The sequence below is a fragment of the Pongo pygmaeus genome, chromosome 23 (genome assembly GCF_028885625.2).
Source record: "Pongo pygmaeus isolate AG05252 chromosome 23, NHGRI_mPonPyg2-v2.0_pri, whole genome shotgun sequence".
Lineage (NCBI taxonomy): Eukaryota > Metazoa > Chordata > Mammalia > Primates > Hominidae > Pongo > Pongo pygmaeus.
In genome coordinates this window covers 43,343,404-43,367,673 of record NC_085931.1, presented here as the reverse complement: position 1 = coordinate 43,367,673, position 24,270 = coordinate 43,343,404, and the positions used below count along the sequence as shown (strand labels likewise).

Below are 24,270 nucleotides of genomic sequence, written 5' to 3'. Positions count from 1 at the left end.
ACTAATGCATTTTACATAGTTACTAAATAATCCATTTTCTTCCTTTCAATATTCCTAATACTAGATGAAAGTACTGTTTAGTTTACCAAACCTTTAATCAAAAATGTCTAATCAGTACATCTTTTTAGCCCTTTAATTCATGTTAGAGAGTTTTAAGATGGAAGAAACAAATTAGACTCAAACTAAAAAAAAGTCTGACCTACAGTAGCTATTAGATAGTTAATATTTGTGACATCATCATGATTTTGTTCTGATATATGTATTTCACTCAGCATTGTTGAAATCAACTGGAATAAAAGCCAAATAAAAACATTCTTTTAGATATAATTTCAAAAACGATCAAAATTTATCAAGAGTCATAATAACATCATTGTACTCAAATCAGACAATTCTTAGCACATATAAAAACATATTTACCTCTTTCAACTAGGAAAATGTTAGAATTTATCAAAATTCACCATCAACTTTTTTTTTTTTTTCAATCTCTTGATTGTTAGGTACTATAAAAATGCACCCTAATCAAATGGTGTGTTTTTGGTCTGATGATTTTACAAAGTTGGGAGGAAATTCAAGGAAAAAAAATACTTGTACAATTAAATCTCAAATCCTAAACATTTACTTATTTAAGCCTGCCTCTCTAAACTTAAAAAAGATATCAGCTCCTCTAATAGGATGAGTGGATTTTCTCACTATATTTTCCACTTCTTTTTAAATTTTCTCCTCCAATTGAGCATTCAGAAGTGTGAATCTGTGGGGATTTTTAAAGTTTTTTTTTTTAGTTTGCTGCATTTCTGAGTATACAAACACATACACATATAACTTATAGTATCAATGTGTGTGTGTATACATATATAATTTGTGTATATACATATATTTGTTCAATCTGGAAGCCGTTGAAATTTTCTGTTTATAACAACACAGAATGACCTATTCTTTCAGCACCTACCCCATTACACCCTCTGTTTTATAATCGGTGGACAAAATATAGCATCATCTATATTAATGCAGATTGTATACATCATTTGTGACCTATTTATTTGTTCTAGAAATTTGTACTTAGCAATGATAGACATTTGTACTGTAATATTTATATCATGAAGAGTACCTATTCTCTTTGAAACATAGCAACTCTCTCATCTTAACCCTAAAATTTTCATTTGTTCTATTTATTTTAGGGCAGGTCAGTTTCCTTTCAACAGCTTGTTTTCTTGAGCATATCATAAAAGTATTTGCAATTGGGTGTTGATGTATCAGCCAGAATACACATGTAGTTATATATACATTTTGAAAGTTATCTAAAATTCTGCATTCAGAAACACTTTAATTATATGTATGAGGCTGGGCGTGGTGGTTCACGCCTCTAATCCCAACACTTTGGGTGGTCGAGGTGGGTGGATTGCTTGAATCCAAGAGTTGAAGACCAGCCTGGGCACCATGGAAAAACCCTGTCTCTACGAAATATTAGCTGAGCATGGCGGCAAGAACCTGTAGTCCCAGCTACATGGGAGGCTGAGTTGGGAGGATCACCTGAGCCTGGGAGGTCAAGGCTGCAGTGAGCCGTGATCAAGCCACTGCACTCCAGCCTGAGTGACAGAGTGAGACCCTGTCTCAAATAAAAAATTATATGTATTCACCGAAAGTGTTCACCCCACCGAGAAGATGCACTGGTGAAAATATAGTGATTTTTTTCCTTTAAATACTCAGTGAATGGCCAGCCATTTACATACACAATGGTAGACAAATTCCTCTGTGAATTCACAAAGTTTGGGAGATAAATAAGTGCATAGTAATATATAGAGATAAGTGGAAAAATAAGTTTGATAATTATATTGTTAGAGAAATACGATTTTTATAACAATATGAACTAACATTTTTTTCTAATTCTGAACAGTTTATTGCTTCTAGAAACATTAGATCACTCAGGAATGGTAGAAATATGACTTTTTAGGGAAATATGACTTTTTAAAAAATGTGACTTTTAAAAATGTCACTTTTTAAGAAACATGACTTTTATAACTGAATATCCATTTATGCTGTCTTTAATTTAATCCTGAACAGTTTGCTTATTGGTTCTAGAAATATTAGATGACTCAGGAATGGTAGAAATATCTGGTAATGGAATTTCGAATTGAGAATGGAACTTCTGGTTGTTACTAACATATCGATTTTGCCCCTGCTTAGTTTGAAATTCTTGCCATTGAGTATATTTTGGGGTACACAATTTCTCCTCCTAAAAGTTATTTTAAATAAGCACAGAATAGTAATTAATGAGCTTGGTTTTTTTTTTTTTTTTTGAAGTAAAACGCCTAATCTTTTATTTTATTATTTTTTTTTAGACGGAGTCTCGCTCTGTCGCCCAGGCTGGAGTGCAGTGGCGCTATCTCGGCTCACTGCAAGCTCCGCCTCCCCAGTTCATGCCATTCTCCTGCCTCAGCCTCCCAAGTAGCTGGGACTACAGGCGCCCGCCACCACGCCCGGCTAATTTTTTGTGTTTTTAGTAGAGACGGGGTTTCACCGTGTTAGCCAGGATGGTCTCTATCTCCTGACCTCGTGATCCGCCCACCTCAGCCTCCCAAAGTGCTGGGATTAGAGGCGTGAGCCACCACTCCCTGCCATAAAACACCTAATCTTTAATGACCCTCCTGTGCATGTGAAAGCACTCTTGTTGGTGCAGCAGAAAGTGGACCTCACAATACGCATTGTGACTTTACCCTGAGACGTTGATGATGCTATCACCATGGTTATGTGATTGGGTATATCTTGCCCTCGGTCCTAACTGCCACTGTCTGTGCTGAGTTTTTCAAAGTTCATAGCAGGTTGAACATGCTTGCTGTCATTTTCACAGATTCTGGTCTTTCTTATGGGGAACCTGAGTTCCTGCATTAAAGGTATGTTCACATTGGCCTGTTGAATGCTGTCCTGTCAAATGTACTAGTTAATATTTAAAAATATATTTTATTAAAAAATTCTTCTCTATTTTTCATATGCAGTTATAAATGTGTTTCCCGGTTATGTTTTATTCCTCAATTTATATATTTGATTCTAGTATCAAGCAGGATGCCTTTGAGCTTTTCCTTTATTTAAAAGACATGTCTTATTTCCTGTTACATCTGGCACCCCTCAAACCACCCAATTAGGTATCCTTCTGGGAAAAATATGACAAAGTATGTTTTAATGCAGTTTTTACCTAATTAAGAACCTATTAAAATCATTAATTTTGAAAATTAGGAGCAAAGCTAGAATGATGCAGATGTCTTTGAGGCTTTTAACACAACAAAATGTGTCTATCGTTGTCTTTTGTTGTTGTTTTTTTGTTAGTTTGTTTGTTTTTGAGATGGAGTCTCACCCTGTCGCCCAGGCTGGAGTGCAACGGTGCGATCTCGGCTCACTACAACCTCCGCCTCCCGGGTTCAAATGATTCTCTCGCCTCAGCCTCCCAAATAGCTGGGATTTCAGGCACCCGCCATCATGCCTGGCTAATTTTTGTATTTTTGTAGAGACGAGGTTTCACCATGTTGGCCAGGCTGGTCTTGAACTCCTGACCTCAGGTGATCCACCTGCCTCGGCCTCCCAAAGTGGTGGTGTTACAGGCGTGAGCCACCACACCGGGCCCTGGCCTGTTTTTAGTATGTCCTTCCTCTCTCCTTTTTCATGAAATGTGTATTCAGTTTAGTAAATTTGGAATATGTCGTTTATATTCACATATTAACTTTTTGAAAAGAAGTAAGAATGTGTATTGTCTGTGTGTCAGTGTGTGAAACAAAACACACTTATTTTTATGATTGGGTTTTATCCAAAATGATAGAGATAACAATTACAGTCAATCACCCAAACCACTTACCTTTCCAAAGGTAAATATAATCAAGTATAATCATTTTTTCTCATCCAGTTCATATTTCAACACACAAAGATAGAGAAGTGAAATGAATCGGTAAACACTATTAACCAAGAACATACAGATTTACTCACACCGGGAAACATGTAGGTCACATACATATATGTAAAGATACATTTAAAAATAGTAAGGTGATAATTGTACAAGTTTGCATATAAAGTGTAACTTTGAAAAACTGTTAATATTGTTTCTGATGGATTGTGTGACTTAGTTCTTCTGACCTGTCATTCAGAGTTCTTTCCAAGGAGGTTGTTCGTTCCATGACTTGGAAACAATCGAAAGTTAGAGGCACTTACATTTGTTAAGAATAAATAAGGCGGCTGGGCGCGGTGGCTCATGCCTGTAATCCCAGCACTTTGGGAGGCCGAGGCAGGCGGATCACCTGAGGTCAGGAGTTCGAGACCAGTCTGACCAATATGGAGAAACCCCGTCTCTACTAAAAATGCAAAATTAGCTGTGAATGGTGGTGCACACCTGTAATTCTAGCTACTCAGAGGGCTAAGGCACAAGAATCACAGAACACGGGATACCACTTCACAATTAGCCTCTGGTGTCACCCTTGTGGCAACTCTCTTGTACAGCTGGGTTAAAGAGCCTCGGTGGTGCTCACATGGGGTCATCTCCTCACTCTGCCTTCCTTCACTGTGGGTAGCTTGGGCTGAAACTAGACCTCATCTGGCTAGGTGAACTAGACCTGGCTGAAACTAGGCCCCCTCATGCAATGATTGCAAACATAAGGGATAGGAAGGGAAGACTAAAAGGAAGATCTTTGATTTACAGTGGATATTTTAACATGTATTTCAGTATTTTCCAGTTTTTAATAATTGATTTATAACAAAAAATTGAGTAAATATAATTAACCCTGGTACCTGATATTGAATTTAGTTCCTCAATATAAATTTACACATAAACGGGCTGAATCCTATACCCCAGATGTTAAATGTTACAGCAGCAGATGGGGGTCTGTGGAGGTTGAAAGGGAGTTGGTCAATATCAAGGAGTCAGTGGCAGTTCTGCTGGACTTTAAAATGGGCTGAGGGAGTGACAGGACTCTGTGGTTGAATTCTAGCATGCATTTTAGTATTTGCTCATTTGAAGTTTGATTATTTCGTCTTGCTTTCATTTGCTATTACCTGGAAAGACAAAGGCTCTATTTCTCATTTCCTTTCTGCCCGTCTCTCTGCCTTCCTTGGTCCATGGAAGAGGGTGGCCCAGGAGAAGCTCAATTCATGCTTGTTAACCAACCACATCCATAAGTTCTAGCCCTTTGTTCATGTCACCACCAATGAACTGACAGTCATGCTGCGTCCTTTCAGTTCCCCCAGAAGATCAATGGAAGGTGGATTCCAAAGAGTGGGCAAATGAGGACCCCTTCTCTGTTACCAAGGTAAAGTAGCCTGTCTTTGCCTAAAATGTGTGTTATTTTCTTGGTTATTTCATTTTTCAATTGATATCAGATAGAGAAAAATGCTCAGGTGCATTGTAGGTGTTAGATAATGTTTCCTTGGGGATGGAGGGGGTGCACCTCACCCACTGACACCTGATTCAAGAGGACATCTGGAATTAGCAGGGCTGGGTCACACACAGCATGTTAGGGGACACTTTCTTCTGCAACAAGCTTTCCACTTTAGATTAAGAATTTTGTAACTGCTACCCCAAAATTGTCTTGACAAAGATTTTTTTTTTTTTTTTTTGAGACGGAGTCTTGCTGAGTAGCCCAGGCTGGAGTGCAGTGGTGTGATCTCGGCTCACTGCAAGCTCCGCCTCCCTTGTTCTCACCATTCTCCTGTCTCAGCCTCCTGAGTAGCTGGGACTACAGGTGCCCACCACCATGCCTGGCTAATTTTTTTTTTTTTGTATTTTTAGTAGAGACAGGGTTTCACCATGTTAGCCAGGATGGTCTTGATCTCCTGACCTCATGATTCACCCGCCTCAGCTTCCCAAAGTGCTGGGATTACAGGCGTGAGCCACTGCACCCGGCCAACAAAGATATTTTTCAACAAAAGCTGTTGTGCTTTCTACAGATGAACTCTACTCTAGATTTTGGGGCTTTAGACTTAAACGTTCTTTCCCATCTTGGTTACCGAGAGCTCCTGAGAGAACGAAAGACCTGTGCACTCAGCCCACAGTATGATCTCATCCTCAGAGTGTTTTCTTTCTTCTAATTGCAGGTGACCCCAAGGAACACAATAAATGGTATGTATTCTGGAATCATTCACCAGGTGTTTAAAAAAAAAGTGTATATATAAGAAATGTGGAACTTAATTGCTGACTTTTGTCTGGACAATCTCCATGATCCAAGACACCTGGAAAGAATGAGAATTTGGGGTCGACTAAAACTGGTTTTTCAGGTGACAAACTCTTGTCACCTATGTGCAATCCCTGGAAACAGGCATATTCACTTTAGGTGGTATGGATTTGTGTGCACCAAGGCAGAAGGTGTCTATGTGTAGGTCTGTGTGATGTGTTTGTGAATGTGTGTCTAACACACACAGGTGAGTGCAAGCTTAAGGGGTCTGCACACTCAATGAACTTACACACTGTATTGAAAGTAAGACTGGACTTCATTATTTATACATTTTCAATAATCTGTTGTCTCTGTAACATAAAATTAATGATGTAATACCGTAGAATATTTCCCTAGTATTGAATCTTGTCTCTCAATATTGAAAGAGTTGCTTAAAAGCACATGAGAAGTGCTACTCAACGCATGGTATGTACTGTAGCTGCAGTTAAAGCATTCATTTGGGAAGTCATAGACTTATGACTAAACTGATGACTTATGCTCTAAACTCGGGCATGAGCTTTGTAAGACAATTGAAGGGGAGGATAAAAGACCTCATTTGCCTCCTGTGTTCAGTGGTTCTGTTATGTGCCTTGTGGAGTGCAGTTACACAGGAAGTTGATGGAGTAAACACAACAAAGAATTGAACAGGTTAATTGAATCCATAAGACTGGTGAGGTTAGTCAATAAGATGGGTCATTTATTTTTTAACTTTTATTTTATTTTATTTTTTATTTATTTACTTTTTGAGACGGAGTCTTGCTCTGTTGCCCAAGCTGGAGTGCAGTGGCGCGATCTCGGCTCACTGCAAGCTTCACCTCCCAGGTTCACGCCATTCTCCTGCCTCAGCCTCCCGAGTGGCTGGGACCGCAGGCGCCCACCACCACACCAGGTTAATTTTTTGTATTTTTAGTAGAGGCGGGGTTTCACCGTGTTAGCCAGGATGGTCTCGATCTCCTGACCTCGTGATCCGCCAGCCTCGGCCTCCCAAAGTGCTGGGATTACAGGCATAAGCCACCACACCTGGCCTTTTAACTTTTATTTTAAGTCCAGGGGTCCATGTGCAGGTTTGTTATATAGTTCAACTTGTGTCACACGGGTTTGTTGTACAGATTATTTCATTATCCAGGTACTAGGCCTAGTATACAATGGATCTATTTTTCTGATCCTCTCCTTCCTCCCACCCTCCACTCTCAAGTAAACCCAAGTCTGCTCTTCCCCTCTTTGTGTCCACATGTTCTCATCACGTAGCTCCCACTTATAAGTGAGAACATGCGGTATTTGGTTTTCTGTACCTTTATTAGTTTACCAAGGATGATGGCCTCCAGCTCCATCCATGTTCCTGCAAAGGACATGAACTCATCCTCTTTTATGGCTGCATAGTATTCCATGGTGTATATGTGCCACATTTTCTTTATCCAATATGTCATTGATGGGCATTTGGGTCTTTGCTATTATGAATAGTGCTGCTGTGAACATGTGTGTGGATGTCTTTAGGGTACAATGATTTATATTTCTTTGGGGATATAACCAGTAATGGGATGGCTGGGTTGAATGATATTTCTGTTTTTAGCTCTTTGAGGAATCACCACACTCCTTTCCACAATGGTTGAACTAATTTACACGGTCTCTAACAATGTATAAGTGCTCCCTTTTCTCTGCAATTTTGCCAGTATCTGCTGTTTTTTGACTTTTTAATAACAGCCATTCTGACTGGTGTGAAATGGTATCTCATTTTTGTCCCACCAGTTTTTTTTAACTGTTAAGTTCAGGGGTGCATGTGCAGGTTTGTTTCATAGGTCAACTTGTGTCACGGGGGTTTCTTGTGCAGATTATCTTGTCACCTGGGTTTTAAGCCTAGTACCCATTAGTTATTTTTCCTGATCCTGCCTCCTCCCACCGTCCCCCATCCGATAGCCCTGTGTGTGTTGTTCAGCTCTGTGTGTCCCTGTGAGATTGGTCATTTTTAGGTCAAATTTTACATAATGTGTTCTTTATGTGCTTTCTTCTAGTACTTTCTACTTTTTGTTAACTAGGCCACTCTTGTTAAAATCTCTACTAAAAGTGGGCACATCTTTGTGATAACAAATAGAAGCTTGTAAAGTTGTGATACCTTAAATTTTGCCAAGTTATGAGGGCTTTGCCTGAGACCTGGATGACAGAGTTGTGTAAGAATATGGGACTCCTCTAAGACTATTGAACTTTCTGAGAATAAAGATCTTATTTGTTTCTATTACATAGGGTTAAAGCAGGGACACGGTGGTCTCTACGGCACACAGGAGGCTCTGAGAACGGAAAATGACATCTCTCCAAACAGGAATGCAAATCTCCATTTCTGTATTTAGGATCCCTCTGAGAGCAAGGAAGGGTTCACAGAAGGATAGAGATCACTAAGAGAAATAAATACGGGAAACACAGGTTTATAGCATTTAGAAGAAAATACCAAGATGAATATATTAATATCTAAAGTGAGTTTTGATGGAAACAGTATAAAAAATTTTTTAAACTCAAAATGTAAATATCAGACATGTCACTTACTTTTATTTCTACCAAATAATAAAATAAAGACTGGCAATCCTGGGCACACACTTCCAGAGAATACACAGAGCAAACACAGCCATAGTGCTTTATCATTTTAGTAGAATCTTGATTCCACTCCTGCAGTAATAGACTTGACTGGAAAGGGGAAGGACAGAAACATTCCTCTGAACGTAGAACCCAAAATCTGAAAACAAATGTTAGTGATCTAGAGTTGGACTTAAAAAAAAATAGGATGAACAGTGGTATTTTATGAGAGGACTTTCAGAGGGCTCACGAGAGAGAATCAGTGGCATTTTCACTAGTGAAGGATTGGGAGAAGAGGCAGAGCCGTTGGCTTAATGGAAGGGACATCTGGAGACAGAGGAAAGGGGGATCGGAGTGAACCTGAATGAGAGTCCTGGGGCAGAGGTTTCCAGGCTGTGGCTATGGAGGGGTCTTTTTTTTTTTTTTTTTTTTTTTTTTGAGACAGAGTCTTGCTCTGTCTCCCAGACTGGAGTGCAGTGGCGCAATCTCGGCTGACTGCAAGCTCCACCCCCTGGGTTCACGCCATTCTCCTGCCTCAGCCTCCCGAGTAGCTGGGACTACAGGTGCCCGCCACCACGCCCGGCTAAATTTTTGTATTTTTAGAAGAGACAGGGTTTCACCATGTTAGCCAGGATGGTCTCGATCTCCTGACCTCGTGATCCACCCGCCTCGGCCTCCCAAAGTGCTGGGATTAAGGCGTGAGCCACCGCGCCCAGCCGGAGGGGTCTTTCTGAGAGGAGATAGGACTGTCTGCCATGGCAAGGTCAAGGAATGGATGTGGAGTTTGTAAAATGGAAAGTTATCTTTGATGAGGAGAGAATGAGCTGATAAGGTGTACACTCCGTGCTGGTGCACCTGCTGCCCATTCTTAGCCACAGCTTGTTCCAGGTGGCTCAGATCAGCAGTCAAGGAGAAAGTGGGGGTGGCAGACTAAATTCATTAAACCACCAAAGCACCAGCCCAGATGGCCTCATTTTCAGTTAATTCGCATTAGCTACTTATTCAGGTTTGATAAGTGGGAGAGAAGTTGTTACTTGCAGAAGCATCTTGTGATAGATGTTTTGCATTGTTCTAAGGCCTAAGCAGTCTTGGAGACAGGCAGACACTGGTCGCTCACTGTGGTCACTGGAAGAAACAGTTACTGAGAGGCAGCTGACAGGGTGAAGGGAGTAGGGGAGGAAGCCCACGCATTTGTGCTTCCCAAGGTCCCACAGATGACATCCTTTAAAGGAAACTGTGTCATACTTGGGGTGGAAGATTTGAAAGGCAGAGGAAAAGAATGCTTTATAATTAGGGACCTGTCTTCATCTCAGGCAACTCTTCCCGAGCACGAACTCTGTCTTTCCACACACCTTGGAATAAAAGGATTGGAGAGAGTGAAGGGGTCCCTTTGATCAGTGGTCCAGGGCATGATATAGAGGTCTCAGTTGTTCAGGAATCTGTCTCTAGGGAACCAAATTTATTCCGCCCCCCACCCAGATCCTTCCCTCATTAGAATGGGATTCTGCAAATCACTCACCATCTCTAAGTGATACTCAGTGCCCTCCACTGTAAAATCTGAGCGGCAGCCCCTCCTCTGCCCACCCTGCCGGGCTGATGTGGGGATTCCCGGAGATAACAGGAGATGTCCTCCAGAAGTTGTAAGGCATCACGCCCACGTAAAAGACGAACAGGGAACCGTCCTCCACTGGCCTGGAGCCACCCAAGCAGCCTCTCTGTGTTCAGCCACTACTAAGTCTCTGGCTTATTCCTTCTGGCATTTAGTAAACCCTTACATATCACTACTGAAGTTCTGATTCTCTTTCTTAATATTCTCCTGCATTTAGTGATTCTTCTAGCCCCATACTGTGATATTAGTAAGTAGGCCCTATGAAAAGTTTAACATGACAGTGCAGAGATCTGAGGGCTGAGAAATTACATGACCTTCCCAGGTCTACATGGCTGTAGTGGGATTGGGGTCCAGGCCCCCACTACACCAGCCCTCTGCCTTTCTGTGTCATCATCTATGTGAAGGCATTAAACACGCAGTCTTTCTAATCCATGTAGAAAGTGCTCACTGAACTCCATGATCTTCCTGAGACCTAACTTTGATTGAGATGGCTCTGCTTGGAAGCCAGTAAACAATGGGATCAGAAGTCAGAACCAATTATCACAATTCTTCCTCTGGTCTTCTGTCAGTAACATGTCATTAGCTCTCTGCATTGCAAAAGGATTAACCAGGCTCTTCTCTGATAGAAATTCTAAGAAGATATAGCGTCTACACCAAGAGGCACATGACACAACCTGGACTCTGGGCAAACCACCGGGTGCACTCACATGAAGGTACTGTGGAGATTTATTAAGTTGATTTAAGAATAACAATTGTGGATTGTATTCAGTGTCCCATGTGTTAGAAGAAGCTATAGAGGAGGTTAAGCCATATGTTTAAATGTGCCAAAATTTTTATTTGCCTAATCAAGAAGGATTGCTGAAATCACACAATTAAATATACATTTGAAAGTCAATTTTGATTCACATTTAATAGACAATCTTTCAAACTAATGTCTAGACGTTACTCAATTGTTGAACATTATTGTCATCTCCCTGAAACAGTGGAGCTATAATTTTAAAACTGAATGTTTAACCAAGGGAGTTTTAGATTGACATAAAAATCTAGCCTGTAATACACAAAGTTCCCGTATTGTTCTATTCTCTCACCCTACCTTATAATTCCACCTGATATTCACATCTTACATTACTGTTATATTTGCTAAAAGTAATGGGCAAATATTGATACATTAGTATCTAAAGTCTATCATTCACAGTGTTCTTTTTCCTGTTACACATTTCTATGAATTTTGAAATATTTACTGTTATGTTTACCATTTCGATCTCATAAGGAATACTCTCACCGCTCCAAAAATTCCCTCTTCTTTACTTATGAATCTCTGTCCTCTTTCTCCAGAAACCTTGCCAACTATTGATATTTTTACCATCCCCTTTGTTTTGCCTTTTCCAGAATGTCATATAGTTGGAGTCATGTATTAGGTTGGTGCAAAAGTAACTGTGGTTTTTCCATTCTTCAAATGGCAAAAACCACAATTACTTTTGCACCAACCCAATATTATGTAGCTTTTTCAGATGAACTTACTTCACTAATCAATATACTTAAAGTCACCCTGCTCTGCTGCCTGTGTGGTCTCATCCACATGAAGGCATGCCCTCACAGTCTTTCTGATACATGCCATTGTCTTTTCTATGCCTTGATGGAGAACTCCTTTAAATCACAGAATAATATTGTGTTTTATAGATGGTTGTTTTTTCATTCACCTCTTAAACATCTTGCTTGCTTCTAGTTTGGGTGGTTATAGATAAAGCTGCTGTAAACATTCCTGTGCAGGCTTTGTGTGAACATAACTTTTCATCTCAGCCGAGTACATACCTAGGAGCACAATTTTTGGATTATATTGTGAAAATATGTTGGGATTTATAAGAATTTGGTGCATTTCATAAGAGAAATCATTTGGTTCTGGTGTTGTCTTTTTTGGAATGTTCTTAATGTTAATTCACTTAATAGGCAGAGGCTGTTCAGATTGTCTGTTCCTAGTGTGACCTTGGGAAGATTATGTCTCTCAAGGAATTGATGCATTTCACCTGGTTATCAAACTGTGGGAATAGAGTCACACATAACAGTCCCTGATTATCCTTTTAATGCCCAACAGTTTGGTAGACATGGCCCCTCTTTCATTTCTGATATTAGTAATGTGTGTTATCTTTTTTTGCTTTGTTAGCCTGCATAGAGATTTATTAATTATAACAATTACAATTAATAATTGCAATAACTAATTGAGAATTATCATTAATGCAGATGAACACACATCCAGGAAAATGTTACCCACACTGAGCAATGATGGCGACAACTTTTCAGTTCTGGATAGGACATAGGCATTTATCCAGCTCTCTGTTCAAATACACACACACCCACACACGCACACACATACACACACACTCATGTTTTTACTATGAATAAAATCTATTGCACTCCTATCATTTAGAAAATCACATGATGCATTAGGTGATATCCAAATGTTTATTTACCTCATAACTTCTATAATTTAAACATTGATTTGAACTTACAGAAATGAAAAAGTAAAGCATTTGGAAATTGATCTGAGAATACAGAACATTTCTATAGGAAACAAGATGTGAACCATAAGACTCAATGAGTTGGATGGTGGCAATAATTAATACTTAGGACTCAATAATCTAATCAAATTAGAATATAGATTATAGAAATGTCCCATATTTTTCTCCTATGACTTTGTATAATGCTTTTACCAAGTAGAAAATTCCTAAGTCTACCCACCCAAGTAATTTTCTGACCCTGTTTTTTTTTTTGCAGTGAGGGCTTATTTGGCCTCCCCAGGATGGACTGGAGCATCAGTAGTGCCTGAGTTCATCACAGGACAGATGCTCAAGACACCCTGATCACCATTAGGTGGAATTGAAGGAGCCAAAAGCGGGCGCAGTGGCTCCTCAGCAGAGACGCTCCTGAATGTATAGACATGGGAACCACCTTCAGCATCAAAAAAGGAAACATTCTGCATGCCCATATCCAGAAAAATCCCCACTCGCTGTAACTTGCGGTCTACGAAGAGGAAAGTCAGGGGCACCGTGCTGGCAGAGAGGTGGCCTCCAGCCCTCAAACTCACAGTCCAGAATCCATGCTCTGTGGTCAGCTGGATCTTCCCTTTGCGGTGAACAGATTCTCTGCAGACTCCCAGGTCCCATTCTGTGCTTGTTCCCACGTCCACCTCCCAGTAATGGCGGCCACAGGTAAAGCGAGGGGAGCCCAGGACACAAATGGACATGTCAAATCTCTCAGCAAGGTCTTGCCGATTCTGTGTGATGCACCCACTTCGGACGCTCCTGAGGTCATCAGAAATGAGGAGGAAGTTGTTGGCTGTGTCGCCATCCAAGGTCATATCCACTGTGAAAAGAAAAAAAAGTTGCTCAGCAAATGGACAGAAGCCAACTCCATGCCTCTCTTCTACTTCAAAGGCCCAAATATCTCTTGACTTTAGTTTCTTTAATTCCTTTCTTCCTCCAAAATCAAAACTTTTCATGAGGAAACTTCCCTATTTCAAATTCTCATAGGTATGCTTTGTGGCAATACATCACTCTTATTCACAGGAGCAATTCTTATTTTACTTTATGTCATGTGTTTGCTTCATTGAACTTTTCTTCATTTCGAGTGGAGGGTCTCTGAAGGCAGACACCATGCCCCGCTTTCTACCACCTTGATGTGTGAACAAATAAATGATAATTAAGACAATGCAAGTGGTCGATATTAAATATGTTTCTGCTTCCACATTTTATTGCTCCAATTCAGTATATAGAGCATGATTCCAGGCTTCTGTTTTCCATGTTTGTAAACAAATTAATTGTGCACAGTTCTGACAGCAGATAGGGATCTCTGCAGCTGACAATGTGATGACAGAGGTGCCGGTCCTGGACATTAGGAGGCTGTAAGGCCGGGGGAGGAGGGGGACCTTTTAGATGAAAGAATGTTTTCCATCCTACATGGGAGGTGAGACCTTAAGCAAAACAATGGTACATTTTGGAGCCAAGAGAAAGGTATTTGAAAGTTGTTCGTCATAACTGACTGATTGTAGAGAATAAGGGCAGCAAATACAAAGGTCAATAATTTAAGGCATTGGGTATGTGGCTGACAGGTGAAGCTGCCAGTTCTCATGGAGGAGGCAGTGTGATCTGGCCTAGAGAAAATTAATTGTCCAGAGCATTCTGAAAAAAAATCTACAAAACATATTATCTTTCAAGTCAAAAAACTGATATGATCACTAATATATATTTTATAGATTACAGTAAGACTACCCTAGTCAAGACTAGGGATTGATTGCTGTTTAATGGTGAATTAGGGAATGGACATGGACAAGGAAGGAGGAAGAGGGTTCCAAACATGACTTGGGCAGGGTGAATCTGTCCTCCATAGTTCAGCAGAGACACAGTCAGGTATGGGTAGGTGGATGAGTAGAGATTATGGGTGTCAGGGCAGAAGCTACCAGTGTCGGGGACATTATAGGGACCCACCACCATTTATAGGTGTAATTCTGTGCCCAGGCTGACCATAACCTCTTCATGTAAATGTCCCTTTTCTCCAGAGTTATGGAGAGTGATAGTATTTTCTGTAGCCAGGACCACTGTTGAAGCCCATGGCGCATGGATGAGGAGACCACTGTCTGAAACTCTCCCCACACTCACAGAAACAAACACCATAGATGCTCCATTCCAAACTCTTCCCAACCCTGGGGTGAGGTCGTTTGGTACAATGGATGCCAATATTCACTGTGCATTAGAATTACCAGGCCCATCTTAATGTCAGAGTCCTGGGAACCTTTGCTGGAGAGAAATTCAAATTCAGTTGCTCTTATGTTTTTGCTACTCAGCAAAGTCCCCAAGCCAGCGGGATCAATTCTGAGACTTCCCAGTTCAGCATCTGCATTTTAACAAGATCCCCAGGTAATCTGAGCACACTAAGTTTAGAGAATCCCTTGTCTAACCCATGACATAGACATCGGGTTTTTGTTTGTTTCTGTTTTTGACATCACCAGGTGATTCTATGTGTTGTCAGGGCTGAGAATCTGATGAAGCAGCATCTCAATTTTAGGTGCCAGACAGCAGCTAATCCCTATATGGAATGAGGGGCCAGTTGCACAAATGATTTTTCTTGGTCTGTTCTTGGGAAGGGGGCAGGGTATACAGGTTCCTTACCTTGGAACTTCCGCATCCTTGGGTTCATCTGCAGAATCTTCTTCAGCTTGGGCTCCAGTTCCTTGAGGTGGGAAACCAGCCTCTCTAGCTTTCGATTGGGCCTGATGTTGTTCCTCTGAGAGACCGTGGAACAGCAACAGCAAAGTAGATCCTCCCCATGGGGCTCCTTCTGCAGTGAATTGATGCACTTGAGGCAGATGGCGCATCCACACTCCAGGGACATTGGTTTCTCTAGATAGTCTGAGCAGACGGGACAGCTGCTTGCTTCTTGGAAGAGTGCAGCCATGTCCACTGCCAAGGGAAAAGTACACAAGGGAAGAAAATTTCCGTGAGGTGAAAGCCTGTTAGTTGTGACAAGTGACAACCTTTTCATGCATAGAGGTATTATGTTCCAGCTTTGTCACTCCAAGAACAAGACCATGAGTACAAACACTCAAGCACATACTCCTATCCCCCATCTTCAGAGATTTGAAGTTCTATTGGGAAAGAAAGTCACGAATCATCACTGTGCTCTGAGCTGAGGTGGAGGAAGGGTCCATTCTCCTGGTGACCCAGCAGCTGAGCCTGAGCCAGTGACGTGGCAGCATCCATGTGAGGAACAGCGAGCTGGGGTCATTTCACCTCCTCCTAGGGGAGCCCCAGCAAGAGATTGATTGATGAACATAAGAATTAGGGGCTGGGAGGCCGGGCGCGGTGGCTCATGCCTGTCCAGCACTTTGGGAGGCCAAGGTGGGTGGATCATCTGAGGTCGTCAAAAGTTTGAGACTAGCCTGACCAACATGGTGAAACCCCATCTCTACTGAAAATACAAAAGAATTAGCCAGGTATGGTGGCAGATGCCTGTAATCCCAGATACTTGGGACGCTTTGGCAGGAGTATCGCTTGAACCTGGGAGGCAGAGGTTGCAGTGAGCCAAGATTGTGCCATTGCACTCCGGCCTGGGCAACAGAGTGAGACGCCATCTCAAAAAAAAAAAAAAAAAAAAAGGGCTGGATGCAGTAGCTCACATCTGTAATCTCAGCACTTTGCAAGGCCAAGGCAGGAAGATCCATTGAGCCCAGGTATTTGAGACGAGTCTGGACAACACAGGAAGAACCCATCTCCACAAATAATACAAAAATTAGCAGTAAGCAGAGACCACGCCAGGGCACTCCAACCTGGACAACACAGTAAGACCCTGTCTCACCAAAAAAAAAAAAAAAAAAAAAAAATTACATCCTTCTCCAGCCTTGGAAATGAATACCAAATTAACTGCCACCACTCCTGGGCAGGGGAAGGCTCAGAGGTTCCCTGAATGACAGAGACTTGTTTTAGGAACCCCATGTCATACCCTTCTGAGACACTGTGGACCACATCTGAGGGTTCCTGCACTGGCACTGAGGGGGCCTGACCCCTCTTCACACACTGAGGTCAGGGGGCTCCCAGGTACACAACAGGATGCTGATCTCCTGCCCCTTGCCCACCCACAGGCCAGCCCAAGGCCACCCCCTCGGTCACTCTGTTCATGTCCTCCTCTGAGGAGCTCCAAGCCAAAAGGCCACACCGCTGTGTCTCATGAGTGGCTTCTACCCGGGAGCCGTGACGGTGGCTTGGAAGGCAAACAGCACCCCTGTCACCCAGGGTATGGATGTCACCAAGGCCTCCAAACAGAGCAAGTACACAGCCAGAAGCGACCTGAGCCTGACACCCGACCAGTGGAGGTCCCGCAGCAGCTACAGCTGCCGGGTCACACACAAGAGAGCAATGTGGAGAAGACAGAGACCCCTGAAGAATGTTCTTAGGCCCCTGACCCTCACCCCACCCATGGGAGCCTGGAGCTGCAGGATCCCACAGCAGGGATCCCCTCCCACCCCAAATCATCCAGCCCTTCTCCCTGTACCAGTAAACCCTTAATAAATATCCTCACTGTCAATCAGAAATCCTGCTCCCTCTCTTCATTTCTTAGCTAACATATAATTTGACACTCACCCTGGGTTCTTAGTGTAAGGGGAGATTCCTGGCACCCAGTGGGATAGTAGCCCAGGGGGAGAGGCTCCCAGACTCCCAGGGGTGTCTCCTGAGGAAACAGGCCAGGCCAGGCATTTGGTCATTGAACACCTCTCTACATTCTCTCTCCCCACCTCTTCCTCCTTGCAGCTTGGCCCCCAATTGCTGCCTTCTTCCTGGATGAAGCTGTCCCTGGCTGAGCCTTCAGACACACCCTCTGTCCCTACCCTAGTTAAGACTCTCTACCCACCCACAGCCTCCGTTTCTTTAGCCTTGAAATCCTACTCTGGGCCTGGAGCTCCCTGGCCCCCGGAATGTCCTCTTTTCTCTCTGCCCAGCTCCCCAGCCCTGAGAGCCGGACTGTCCGGGACACTGTTGCATCATCAAATTCATGAGGTCTTACATTTGGGGCCCACCTCGATTCTTCACCTTATAGCAGGCTCAGAGATGGAAAAAAAAAGGGAGGAAGCCAGGAAGGAAACACAAAAGGCTAGCAGGTGGCTCAGGGTGCTTGTGAAAGGTAGTATCTCAGCTCTGCAGGAAGCAGTGCAAGGAGTGTGTAATACGTGTTCCCTTATTTCTATGAGAATATGCAAAGCATTTGTTCAAGGAGAGTTGGTTTTCTCAATGCTGAAGCCAGGCATCTTTTCTTTTTTTTACCAGGTGGTGAAACAATTTTATTTCACAGTTGTCTTTAAAACCACAAAGACACCTATGTTCTTCATATAAAAACATTAGTATAGATACCCATACTTTCTAAAAAATGATTATACAGACCCTTTCAAAGAAAAATGTATTCCATTATATAGGTTTCAGTGAGGTTGCTTGGAAAAAACTCACAACTGGACTGATTCCTAAAACATAGCATTCCACCACTCTGCAACTTTTGGTTCAAAGTATAGATTATTGTCATCAGTATGTGGTGCCTGTATTCTTACATATTTGATAATACATACATAGGCTTATCACTTAATGTTCCATTGGTTCATCAGCCTTTTCTGCAGGTTCATCAGCAGGTTGAGCAGGCTGTGCCTTTCTCTGTGGTCTTTCTTCAAGACCTTCCAGGAATGGAGACACATCATCATCATCATAGATTGTAAACTCCAAGTCTTTACCAACAATTCCAGTGGAAACATTCTTTGTAGTCAGGTCCTGTTCTGCAGGAAGTGTCTCTCTTAAGGCACGCAGACCATGTTTAACTGGTTCATTTAAATTGCACTCCATAAATTCAGACATATGTCTCTCTAAGTAAGTACGAGCTGATTGGGAAAGGGCTCCAATGGACATGGCTCTGCAGTCAAAATAGTTAGCAGATGGACAGGTTTGGAAAATGTGAGGGCCGATATCATCATAACCAGCAATAAGCAGCCCAACACCATATGGTCTCCGGCCATATCGTTGTGTTGGTATCTGGGTCTTGCTTCCAATTAGAGATACAAGACGAGACACAGGCAGTGGTCTATCGAATACAAATCTGGAATCCAAACACTCCTGACGCATAAAATTACATAACAGTCTAGCATCAGCAGTAAGCCCTGCAATTGAGATACCAATATGGTTGTCAACATGGAGAATTTTTTTCTGATGAGCTGCAAGCTCTGATTGTGCCCTTTTCAATGCAACCAACACTCCATGAGTTTTTGATTTCAGACCAAGTGTGGCTGAACCTTGTTTAACAGCTTTCATTGCATATTCAATTTGATGAATCCTGCCCTGAGGGCTCCAAACAGTGACATCATTGTCATACTGATTTCGAAACTGGGAGTCAAGTCCGCACTGGTGGTACAGGTAGGCCTCCAAGTCAAGTCTCTGTCTTCTCCTCTCCCATACACAGCACTAGGAGCTATTCTGGACCGCTCAGAATCTACTCCACTGAAGGAACCTGAGGGGCGAACTCATCTAGCTGACTGAGGAGGAAGTGTCGGAGGCTCCCAGGGAAGCGAAAGCAGTGGAAAGGCCGCACTGGCTACCGACAACCCCTAGCCCAGCCAGGCCAGAGATGCTGAATCCGCATCTTTTCTTTTCCTTTTTTTTTTTTTTGAGACAAAGTCTCGCTCTGTCACCAGGCTGGAGTGGAGTGGCACAATCTCGGCTCACTGCAACCTCTGTCTCCCGGGTTCAAGCTATTCTCCTGCCAAAGCCAGGCATCTTTTCACAACTAAAAGCAAGTACCTGTCTTAACCAAAGCCTCAGTATTGATGGGATTTGGTCTCTGACACATGCACAGGTGACCTGTGCACCTAGGGCTGCCTGGCAGCTCTAGGACATGGCGATTCTCTCAGGTACTTGGCACAGAAAGTCACTGGCCTTCTTTAGAGAACGCATCATTTATGGAAACACTTCTTTATTGGATCCTGGGTCTCGGGTGGAAAATCAGGTCCCACATCAGGACTTTCTCTGTGAGGCTCCCAGGTTCTGGGGCTCCAGCTGCTCTCTGAGAGGAAGGTGTGGAGACAGAGAACATAGCCCAGCCCCACCCAGCCCCTCTTGCATGGTCCCTGCTCTGTAGGGAAGTTTCCTGGGTGAGCATCTCCCATGGCCCCAGTTTGACTATCCCATGGCCACTGTCACAAATGACCCCTAATTTAGTGGCTTAAAATAACACACATTAATTCTCTCCCAGATCTGGAAGTCTTAAGTCCAAAATGAGGCCTGGGCTGCTAAGATCAGGGTGCCAGCAGGGCCGGGCTCCTTCTGGTGGCTCTGAAAAGAACCCATTTCCAGGACTTTTCCAGCTTCTAGAGAACGCCCCTGGCTCTTGGCCCTTTCCTCTAACTACAAAGCCAGAGCTCAGCATCTTCAGATCTCTCTCCTGCTCTTCTTCTCTCCCTCCCTGTCTTCCTCTTCCTGGACTCCTCTCTCTCTCCCTTTCTCTCTCCCTCCATCCCCCACATGTCTTCTCACTGTGACGCTCCTCCTGCCTTCCTCTTTCCCTTATAAAGACCCCATCTTGGAGCCATGCAGAAAACCCAGGAGCGTCTCTCACCTCAGGCTCGTCTCTCACCTCAGGCTCGTTATCACATAATGTCTGCAAAGTCTCAGTGGCCACACAATACAGCACATAGACTGATTCCAGATTGGGACACTGCAATCTCTGGGAAGCCTAATTCAGCCAACTCCATCATGAGGCAAACCGCGGTGCCACAGGCTCTAGCCTCCAGTGCAGGGCATGTGGCTCCTTCTCAGGGTACTGGGCAGCCGGGCAGGCACAGCCAGAAAAGCCTACAACACGATGCAGAGAATGGCAGCATTAGAGCGCCACCTTGCCATGCTGGCCACTGGGTGGCAGGGGCTGGTTGCAGCGAACGGACTCACACCCATCCTCCGAAGTCCAGCCTCTCCTTTTGGCCCAAGTTGGCCAGGAACTGGGACCTGAGGTGGGGACTGCAAACACCACAGTTCCCGGGTTTCCCACTCCACAGGAACCGCTGGGCCCACCCGGGCTGCGCTCCTCGGGAAGCAGGAGCAGCAAAAATTCAACCCCGCAAGCCCTCCCCACCCAAGTGCCGGTTCCCGTTCCTGATGCCTCCACCCACAGGGTGCTGTTGCCTTGTGGTGTCCACTACTGCGTGCCTGGGGGTCCCAGGCGGTCTCCACAATATAGAGCAAGAGAACGTGGGTCCTGGAAGCACCACGTGGCTGGGGCCCCTGCCGTGCTCAGGATTCCCGCGGAAACGCTGTGCTCCCGCCGCACTTGGGCAAAAACAGAAGGAGGTGGCCGTTAAGAGTCTGGAGTTCGGGAAGAGGAGGACCGCTCCTCTCTTGGAGACCACCGCTGTCACTGAGGCCTCCACCGCCCGCCACCGGCAGTGCAGCCCGCGATAGCGCCCCTAACTCGTCCCCACCTAGGTCCCTGCAGCACCCGATGGCGCCTGCAACGTGCCCCCTGCCATGGGCAGCGCAGCCCAGGATAACGCCCCCAAACCGCTCCCTGCTGTGGGCAGTGCAGCCACGGATAGCGCCCTCAATCAGCCCCCCCACCACGAGAAATGACTCCCGGGATAGCGCCCCCAAAAAGCCCCCCACCTCGGGCAGTGACGCCTGTTGTAGGTCACCCAACCCAACCCCCGCTACGTGCAGGTAGCACTGGATAGCGCCTCTAACACGCCCCCTGCCACCATCGGTGTAGCCCAGGAAAGCGCTGCCAACCCGGTACTCGCTGCGGCAGTGTAGCCCCTGATATTGCGCCCAATCTGCACCCACCGCCGGCAGTGCAACCCTGAATAGCACACCCAACCCACTCCTTGCAGGGCAGTGCAGCCCCCGACAGCATCCAACCCGCCCCCAACCCCGCCACTTGCAGTCGGCCCCCGATAATGCCTCCAACACGCTCCTGGCTGTGGGCAGTGCGGCCCATGGATAGCGCCCCCAACCAGCCCCCAGCCATGGGAAGTGACACCTCGGATACCACACCCAACAATTTCCCCACCATGGGCACTGATGCCCCAGACAGTGCCCCAACCCGTGCCCCGCCACGACCAGTGCAGCCACGGATAGCGCTCCCAACAAGGCCCCCCCCGCCGCTGCGGGAAATGACGCCCGGGATAATGCACCCAAACCGCTCCTTGCCATGGGCGGTGCAACACCTACTACTGCCCCTAACACGCCCCAACCACCGGTGGTGTAGCCCATGATGGCGCCCCCAATCCCCCCCTTGCCTCGAGCAGTGTAGTTCCCGATAGTGTATCCAACCCTTCCCCCCGGCCCTAGCCCCCCACCGCACGCAGTGCAGCACCGGATAACGCCAACACGCACCCCCCGTCACCGGCAGTGTAGACCAAGATAGCACCGCCATCCCCCCACTCCCCGAGGCAGTGTAGCCCCTGATAGTGCACCCAATCCGCCACCCTCCCCCGGCAATGCAACCCCGGATAGCGCATCCAAGCCACTCCCTGCCGGGCAGTGCAGTCCCCCATAGCACCCAACCCGCCCCCCCCACACCCGCCACTGGCAGTCTGCCTGCGGTAATGCCCACAATATGCTCCTGGCTGTGGGCAGTGCAGCCAATGGATAGCGCCCCCAACCAGCCCCCAGCCATGGGCCTTGGATATCACATCCAACAAATTCCTCACCATGGGCACTGATGTCCCAGACAGCGCCCTCAACTCGTACCCTGCTGCGACCAGTGCAGCCACGGATAGCGCCCCCAATAAGCCCCACTGCTGCTGTGGGAAATGACGCCGGGATAACGCACCCAACCTTCCCCTGCCGTGGGCAATGCAACACCCACTACTGCCCCTAACACGCCCCCGACCACTGGCGGTGTAGCCCACGATGGCACCCCCAATCACCCCCTAGCCTTGGGCAGTGTAGCTCCAGATAGCACACCGGTGAATGCTCCTCTTCTGAAGAGCGTTCAGAGCCAATAGACAGGCAGACACGGAAGAGCCTGGAACTGCGAGTCTTCCCCTTACTGAGGTTATGCAAACGAAGTTCCTGGACTACATGTTCTGATTGGATGAGAGGAAAACCTCTAGGTCTACTCTGATTGGGCTTTATTTGCATGTTCTGATTGGATGAGAGCTAGTCTTAGGACAACCAATCAGAACATGATAACAAAGTCCAATCAGAGTAGGCCTAGAGGTCTCCCTCATCCAATCAGAACAGGTAGCCCAGGAACTTCATTTGCATAAACTCTAATATATAAATGATGCCAAGCGGGGCGTTTTGTCATTCCAGGCTCTTCTGCGTCGGCTTGTGTAGCTGGTTAGTACTGTTTTAGAGGAAAAAGAGAAAGACTCACTTTCTGAGTACGCTGGAGGCTGGAAGCTTAAAGGAAAAGGAGGAGCCACTTCGTTAGCACACTGGAGGCTGGAGCCTGCCATGGCTCATCTCGCTGCTGCGGTTGGTGCGGGCCAGGGAGACTGCAGTACAGCCAGAATGGTAAAATGGTGGTGGGAAAAGTTCGCCATCCCAGGCCGTACTGTCTGTGGTGTGGTGGGGCGGGTTGGAGGCCCTATCCAGGGTGTCACTGCCTGTGTTAGGGGGCTGGTTGGATGTGGTATGTGGGGCCTCACTGCCCACGGAGGGGAGTGGGTTGGGGGCGCTATCTGGGGGTGCGCTACCTGTGGCTGGGGGTGGGTTAGAGCACTATCCCAAGCTGTACTGCTAGTGGCAGTGGGGAGTTTTGGGGGCACTATCTGGGGATGCAGTGGCAGTGGCCGTGTCCGGGGGGCGAGTTGGAAGAACTATCGGGTGTTGCATTGCCCTTGTCGGGCACGGGTTGGGGGCGCTATCGGGTGCTACTTTGCCTGCGGTGGGCGGGACGTGTGATATGCAGGGCATCATTGCCTGCATCTGGAAGCTGGTTGGGGGCGTTATCCATAGCTGCATTGCCCACAGCAGGGAGCGGGTTGGCGGCACTATCTGGGGCTGCAATGCTGTGGTGGGGGATGGGTTAGGCTCATTATAGGGTCCTACACTATTGGCAGCAGGGAGGGGGGGGGTGTTGAGGGCGCTTTCTGGGGCTACACTGAGACAGAGGTAGCAGAATTTATTGGGAGTGCTACTGGGGGCCAGACTGCTCGTGTAGAGGGAGTGGGAGGCTGGTTGGGGGCCCTATTGAGGGACGGAACCACTGCCCGTTTTGGGAGGGAGCGGGTTGGGTGCTATCAGAGGTCTGTACTGCCTGCCAGGGAGCTGGTGGGTGTGCTACCTGGGGCCACATTGGTTCCGGCGGAGCGGGTTGGGTGCGCTATCCGTGGCTGTACTGCCGGAGGCAGGGAGTGAGTTGTGGCGCCTTCCTGGGTTGCTGCTCCCGGTGGGGAGC

General features: G+C 45.6%; 2 protein-coding genes, 1 long non-coding RNA gene and 1 pseudogene across 5 annotated transcripts in view; 2 read left to right on the top strand and 2 right to left on the bottom strand.

Moving 5' to 3' along the window:
* The window catches only part of LOC129023273 (uncharacterized), a 28,076-nt gene extending 14,013 nt beyond the window's left edge, over nt 1–14,063 (top strand). The window contains exons 7-11 of the long non-coding RNA XR_010125958.1: nt 2,846–2,888; nt 5,099–5,282; nt 6,067–6,091; nt 10,980–11,066; nt 13,126–14,063. This is a non-coding gene — a long non-coding RNA (uncharacterized LOC129023273). The remainder of the gene's footprint in view (nt 1–2,845; nt 2,889–5,098; nt 5,283–6,066; nt 6,092–10,979; nt 11,067–13,125) is intronic.
* On the bottom strand, nt 12,800–23,367 carry RFPL3 (ret finger protein like 3). 3 transcript variants are annotated; one of them, XM_054469873.2, is made up of 4 exons: nt 22,793–22,901; nt 20,506–20,723; nt 15,516–16,142; nt 12,800–13,713 (listed from the first exon to the last, which is right to left on the bottom strand). In XM_054469873.2, exons 3-4 carry the CDS (start codon nt 15,886–15,888, stop codon nt 13,133–13,135), a joined length of 954 nt encoding a protein of 317 aa, XP_054325848.2. In that variant the 5' UTR covers nt 15,889–16,142; nt 20,506–20,723; nt 22,793–22,901; the 3' UTR covers nt 12,800–13,132. The 3 variants fall into 3 exon arrangements, with proteins under 3 accessions (XP_054325848.2, XP_054325850.2, XP_054325851.2); XM_054469875.2 differs by lacking the exons at nt 20,506–20,723; nt 22,793–22,901 and adding an exon at nt 23,245–23,367 and having other exon boundaries at nt 15,516–15,806; XM_054469876.2 differs by lacking the exon at nt 20,506–20,723 and having other exon boundaries at nt 15,516–15,806; nt 22,793–22,924.
* Nucleotides 15,902–17,296, top strand: LOC129023643 (immunoglobulin lambda constant 3-like; annotated as a pseudogene).
* Nucleotides 18,350–19,826, bottom strand: LOC129023642 (proteasome subunit alpha type-1-like). The gene is made up of 2 exons (XM_054470563.1): nt 19,788–19,826; nt 18,350–19,337 (listed from the first exon to the last, which is right to left on the bottom strand). The coding sequence occupies exons 1-2, from the start codon at nt 19,824–19,826 to the stop codon at nt 18,471–18,473; spliced, it is 906 nt and encodes a 301-aa protein (XP_054326538.1). The 3' UTR covers nt 18,350–18,470.
* Nucleotides 23,368–24,270: the final 903 nt, after the last annotated feature.

Coding starts and splice junctions, on each gene's coding strand:
- LOC129023642 (XM_054470563.1), bottom strand. CDS start 19,826: ATGCGTTCTCTAAAGAAGGCCAGTGACTTTCTGTGCCAA. Junction 19,338..19,787: donor CCAGTGACTTTCTGTGCCAA/GTACCTGAGAGA, acceptor AATAGCTCCTAG/TGCTGTGTATGGGAGAGGAG.
- RFPL3 (XM_054469875.2), bottom strand. CDS start 23,326: ATGGCAGGCTCCAGCCTCCAGTGTGCTAACGAAGTGGCTCCTCCTTTT. Junction 15,807..23,244: donor GCCTCCAGCGTACTCAGAAA/GTGAGTCTTTCT, acceptor TTCCCTTGGCAG/TGGACATGGCTGCACTCTTC. Junction 13,714..15,515: donor AAGGATGCGGAAGTTCCAAG/GTAAGGAACCTG, acceptor TTCTTTTCACAG/TGGATATGACCTTGGATGGC.